This window comes from Phalacrocorax aristotelis, chromosome 1 (assembly GCF_949628215.1).
Source record: "Phalacrocorax aristotelis chromosome 1, bGulAri2.1, whole genome shotgun sequence".
NCBI lineage: Eukaryota > Metazoa > Chordata > Aves > Suliformes > Phalacrocoracidae > Phalacrocorax > Phalacrocorax aristotelis.
Genome location: NC_134276.1, coordinates 196,386,121 through 196,392,366, shown reverse-complemented (window position 1 = coordinate 196,392,366; position 6,246 = coordinate 196,386,121). Strand labels below are relative to the sequence as shown.

Below are 6,246 nucleotides of genomic sequence, written 5' to 3'. Positions count from 1 at the left end.
CATGACTGATTATTTTCACTATGTAGTCAGACAAATAATTTAAGGATTTACAACCTTTTCGCCTATTTTAGTCATAATGAAATTCAGTCATTGCATGACCATTACAGGCCTCATCCAGCTTCGTAGGAAGCCACAGTAATGACAGCCAGACAGCACTTCAGCGGACTTGCAAGAAACCCACAGAGGTGTTTACTTTCAGATTAATATCCCTTGCAGCAAACTGAATACAAGTGGCTGTATTCCACTAGATGCAAGTATCAGATAAATGGCCCACATTATCAAAAACAGTCCAGCACTTAGTCCACAAATTAGGAGCACATTTTCGAGAGGGAATGCTTATTTCTATTTCTCAAAGAAGACAAACAATGTATCAAGTATCTCTGAAAAATCAAAGTTCTTGGACTTGATTTTTTAAAATCTGTTTATTAAGAAAAAGCTTTTCTTTTTACATAGAAAAAGATACAGAGGAAGGTAAATAAACGCAGTAGAATTCATTACCTCATGTAATAGCTGTACAACTGAATCTCAATGACAAGAGCTACAGAAAACCTAAATATTATCACAGAATCACAGTAGCTTTATAAAAAGCCACTTCCAAAATAAGACTCTGACAAAGCAAGAACAAGACACAAAAATAAACAACATTGAACTGTGAATCACAAGTATGTAGAAAGACACAGCCGTCACAAGAGGCCTCATACCAAAGGATATTCCTGTTTCAGTATTATACCTTCAATGGGGGAATCGGATACATTTAATTCTTTAAGAAATCTCAGTATCTGCTGGATCCTGCAATTTGTTATTTAATTTTCCAACTTTTCAGAGCTGGAAAGCCTTTAAAATTTTGCTTAAAAAGAAACTCTGATGAGATGGATATTTTTTCACATAAAAATTCTTAAATCTTGTTTTGTCATGTCTTCCAACAGCAATTATTAGATTATTTTCCCAAGGATTATGTGGAGGAAAATAAGACAATGAGGAATATGGAATTCAAAGCTGCGAACTGAACTGAGTACTCTTGCACTGCCATGTGCGACAGCCTTTGCTGAAGCCGGCAGAAGACAACAGGGATCTGCCGCAGTGCCTTCAGGGCACCTTCCTGTAAACTCGGGCAAACGCACCAGCACTCCACTGATGGCGTGGTTAGGAGTACCATCGGGAAGTGAAATAGTCTCACAAATGGGTACGGTGCAGATTAAAAAAATATATATACATGGGAAAAATAACGAGAACAGACACTTGAATGGCAACAGAAGACACAGATTTATTTTTACTGACTTTCAGTTGGTGTTAAGATCGCTTGAGAGACATCCAGTAAATTTGTACGACCACCACAGACATGACTACATATGCAAATTCTGTCTACCTCACTACCACGCCCCTCTCTTCATAAAGGCACTAACTATAAATAATATGAAAACAGACAGATAAAATGCCAGAAAAAAACCCTGATTGCTTGTATGGACTTCTATGTTTATGTTTGTACACATTCATGCTTTAAATGTACAATTTTAAAATTAATTTTAAAAGTCACCTTTATTTTGGCAATACAACTGATAAAATGAAACATGCAGAACACACAGCTCGACACAACTCAGTGCATAATTTTGTCAGAATGAAGCAGTTCTTTATCACCCTTTGTGAGTTGGGAATACATTCATATTACAAGGCAAAAAAAGCCCCACCCAAACCAGACATCTGGCTTCTGTATAATGCATCTGCTTTTCCACATCTTCTCCAACATCTTTGGACAGTAAAATCTACATCTGACCACAGGTTAAATTGTATGGTTATATTTAGCAGTCTTCATAGTGCAGCAAGGCAAGACAGAGCTGCCTGTATTCACTGTTCTATCTCCAGGCTATCCATTTTTAAGTCGGGCGGTTTAAAGCTAATCACTTCTTCATAGGTGAGTTCTGTAGAGAGGGTGTACGGGAAAGAGAAGAATTATGTGATATTCTCTTCAAAAGAAAAATATTCCAGGCAAAACAGTTCTATGGATACATGCAACTTGTAGTTTGTATTTCCAGCCTTTTTAGAGTCCAGATCCAAAACCAGACTGAGTTCCCCAGGAATCCTTCTGTTAACCTCAGATTACAAATTAGACTCACAAATACTGTTATTGTACAACATGTCTGTCCCCTTCAGCTAATTACTAAAACACACAGGCCCTGAAATGGAAACATCAATTATGCTGTCAGATGACCTGCCAAAATGATGTAATAACAGACAAAATGTAATGGAAAATGGAATCTATAAAAGCACCCAAACAGGTTTTAAAATGTACACTTTTAACTGCAGAGAATGTTCTTTATCATTCTCTCAGTCAATTGCCTTTAACATAAATCACTCGCAATTCTGCGCTAATGCCTTGGAATCTAGGTTTTGGGGTTTTTTTTAATGTTTTATTATAACTAACTGAATTTTAATGTTCTACGAAAAAAATTTTCTTTTATCTTAGAAGCATGTAACAGTTTTGTTTTCACCAAGAAGGGCTTAGCTGGAAACATGGTTTCCTTGCTATTTTACCCTGCTTTAGGAACAGCCCTTTATCTTTTCATGCTGACAGTCATGTCCTGTTTTGTGCCTTGCACAGTAATGGAATATGTCGTCAGGGGGACCAAATCCTGTTCACACATAAATATATGCTAACAATGCATTGCTTCAGGTTCTCTTTTCCCAACATTGAGTTTAAATCATACCAAATTTGCACCTATTAGCTTGTTTATTAAACAGACCTGAGACAGCTGCTACACCTGCAAATGGACCCAGCACTCCTCTAAAAAGTATGCAAAAATCTGCAGGCTGAATCTTGCTTATGCTCTGGTTGCATTATGCTGTGGCATGGTGTACGGTGACCAGCGTGCCAGCTTCAGTGAAGGATTTCTCTGAAAGAAATTCTGTGTGCAGAACCCCTGAGGCAGAAGTATTTGTTAGGTGACTCAGTGATTGACTTGCTGCTATATTAAGTAGCATCTGGTCACAGCAGCCACGTAGGAGCTAGAGTGGTCCTGACTGAACTCGGAGGAAGCCAGCATCCCCACAAATCAGACACCTGGAACTGTGTTAGAAATTATTCCTGCTGGCCGTGCAGTGTATGTTTATGAAGCTCCTTACCTGGTCCTCATGCCACCTACTGAGCAGAGCGTACAGGTGTTACACTGAGATATGTGCAACTGGAGCAACAGCTAAGGGGAGAGAGTGCATAGCATTCAACTCTGAAACACATACTCTTGGCCTCTAAAATGTTGAAATATTTTCTAACTAATTAAACATGTCAGAAAGAAATCTATCAGCTTGAGCTGCCAGCCTCAGCAGTGTGCAATGGAGGCCAAGGAAACTCTTAGGTGCGTAACGTGTAAGACAAACTGTCTGAAATCTCATTTTACTTTGGTGCTCAGTCCCTCGTGGGACCAAGCGCCACCGATTTTTAATTTGAACAGAAAGAAGAGGGGAAACACACCAGTGACATCTTGAGAAACTGGGTCAATATTTCATCAACAATACAAACATTTTATGCAAATGGTCACTTTTCATGTCACCTTACTTAAATGTGACACACACTGTACTTGAAAATAAAAAGTTTATGCCCCAAGATAAAAATATGGCCAGGATGAAGAGCTGCATGTCCCGTGCCAGTTTTGAGATTTTTGTCTCAGGCCTTTTTTAACCCCTGTATAAAGAAGGAATTTGACCGGCAGTTCTAGTAAGGACAGTGATGTAGAAAAATACAATACTGTCCTTCCTAGAGAATTCACCCTCAAGTCCTTATTTCAGTTCAGAAAGTGTTAAGCTAAGTTTGTTCCTGAAATAATTTCAACGGAGTTTCATCACAAACAGAAATCAGCTTCGTGACTCGGAAATTGTTAAACTTTCCTGTTAAAGACTCAAACCAACTGAAAAAGTAGCAGAAAACAAATCATCCACTCCTAAGTACAGCAGCAAATTGCACATGTCTCTCAATAACCAAGATGTATGGGCGGTGCTGGATGCTGCCAGGTTTTGCAGAGGAGAGCATGTGTAAGGAGTGAGTGATACCAGTCAATCCTCCTTGATTGTACAGATGCAGTAGGCTTCTAGAAAACCCTTTTCAGGGCTCTAGGAGGTTGCTTTATTGTAGAGAGACCCATGACCCTGCTCCTATCTTTCTTTAAGATCTATTTGCTGTAGTCAGTCTGCTTCTCTGCCCTGCAATGCCCAGCATAAAACATGGCACAAGTGGAAGGGCATGGGAGGTCGGTATTTTCCATCCTAAACCTACCCACTATGCTAATACATTTTTATCGAACCTTTCTGGAGTAAAAGTTATAGAATATAAAAATAGAAACAGAAGACCATTTATCTTACAGACTACATACTTCATCTTAAGCCAAGGAAAGGAATATATTGATAAACAGGAACAATTAGTTTCCTAGAACATTACTCTCAATTTAAAATGTCTAGTAAGGTATTTTTAGCATAATATATCCTCATTAGACAATGATGAAATTGGACTGTACTTTTCCATGTACTTCGTGTTTAGTCACCTTACTTCTGTGATACTGCAGTGCAATATGATCATGATGCAAGCATGGAATTAACTAATAAAAAAAGGTTGTTGCAATATTTCTCAAGGATGGGTTTTGCGGTGTCACTCCCAAGTCAAATCATCAACTCTCATCTCAAACAGGATCAATAGCGTGGGTTGTCTATTAATCTCAATTACTCGGCTATCTAAAGAATGATTAATAAAATACACATCTGTGTGGGAAATATTCATTTCTGGTTCCGAACAAAGCTAGACCAGAATCCCAAATGTGTCACTTGCCCTAGGACAGTTACTGCAGCTGAGGATCTGACTTAGAAAATCAAAAGCAAGACAGAACGTGCAGTATTTACCTGGTAAATAGCATCAGCTTTTAGTTAAGATTAAACCTGCTATAGGGAATCTAGTGAGGAGATGATAGGATAGAGGAAGGGAGCAAAATCCAGAGAGGAAACACAACCCCTTCTACCTTTCCACTCCCACAAGCACACACATGGACTTATCTTCTTTCCCTGAGGCTTAAGAGTTCAAATTGCTCTGGTTAGAAACAGAGGAAAACTGTTACTTAAGTAAGGTTTTGTTCTGCTGCATGATTTAACTAATGTGTGCAGTTCTGTTACCTTTCCATTCATCTATGGTTCGCTCCTTATTCTCTATTGACTCATCGTACAGCTCGGCCTCAGGTTCATCATCCGGATCGTGATACTGTACAAAGTATGGATGTGCAAGTGCTTCCGAGGCAGTAATTCTTTTATCGCTGTCTAATATAAGCATCTTCTCAAGAAGATCTACAGCTAAGGGAAAAAGAGAAACATGGTTCAAAGCCAGAAGAGACCATGTAGAAATAAGAGAAGGCAACTGTTTACACACAATCTGTTTTCACTCACCTTAAACACAGTTAACGTTATTGGAAAACCCACAAAATTTAGGCAGTATAACAAATAAGTTTTAAAGATTTTATACTGTGAGTACAATTTTTAGAGCTGAAGGCAGCTTCTGGTTTGCTTGTGGTATGCACAAAGGTTCATTATAGCCTATTTGGTATCTGATTCTCGTCTTCAGACACCCACAGCCTTCATTCTGAAAAGATCTCTGCATGCTTAAAAGTTAAATATCCTGTGTTGTGCATCGTGTGCTTAATGTGGTCCTCATCAGTGCAAATGTAAGTAACTTAAAATTGCTTGTAAGATAACACTTTTAATTAGCTGCACCAATGATATAATCAGATGAAAACCCCAAAGCAGCTTTATAGGACCCAGGATAAAGAAAATATATTTGAAGTTGCAGAATATTAGAAATGAGAGAGATCTGTAAGGCTGAAATTGATTTGATATGGGAAGTTTATAATAACTATTTAAAATATTATATAAGAATGATTTTTAGCGTTTTCATATAAGCACTGTCATTACTTTGCCTTTATGACATTAATATGTAGCATGGTCTCATGTACTTCATGGAAATAAATCCAATTTTTTATCAGAAAGTGTTCACAGCTACTTGTATTTGTAAAAGTAAAATTGTCTTTTAATACGCAGAAAAAATTCAGAACATTTTAACTCATAGTACTTTCCTGTATACAACGTTTTAATGTACACTCGATGGAACTGACCAGGCTCTGTAGTAAGATGACTCTAGTGACTCAAATGTCTCATTTGCCATGTCACAAGAAATAGTTCACAGAAATATCTCTTTTGCACAGGCAGAACCAACTGGTTAGACAT

At 38.0% G+C, this 6,246-nt stretch overlaps 1 protein-coding gene across 3 annotated transcripts in view; it reads right to left on the bottom strand.

The window, feature by feature from the left end:
* Positions 1 to 1,244: 1,244 nt before the first annotated feature.
* The window catches only part of MAPK11 (mitogen-activated protein kinase 11), a 32,078-nt gene continuing 27,076 nt past the window's right edge, over positions 1,245 to 6,246 (bottom strand). For all 3 annotated transcript variants that reach the window (XM_075081234.1, XM_075081236.1, XM_075081235.1), the window contains 2 exons: positions 5,146 to 5,319; positions 1,245 to 1,916 (listed from right to left, as the gene is read on the bottom strand). In XM_075081234.1, coding sequence (XP_074937335.1) covers positions 1,843 to 1,916; positions 5,146 to 5,319 — 248 coding nt within the window. In that variant the 3' untranslated portion in view covers positions 1,245 to 1,842. The remainder of the gene's footprint in view (positions 1,917 to 5,145; positions 5,320 to 6,246) is intronic.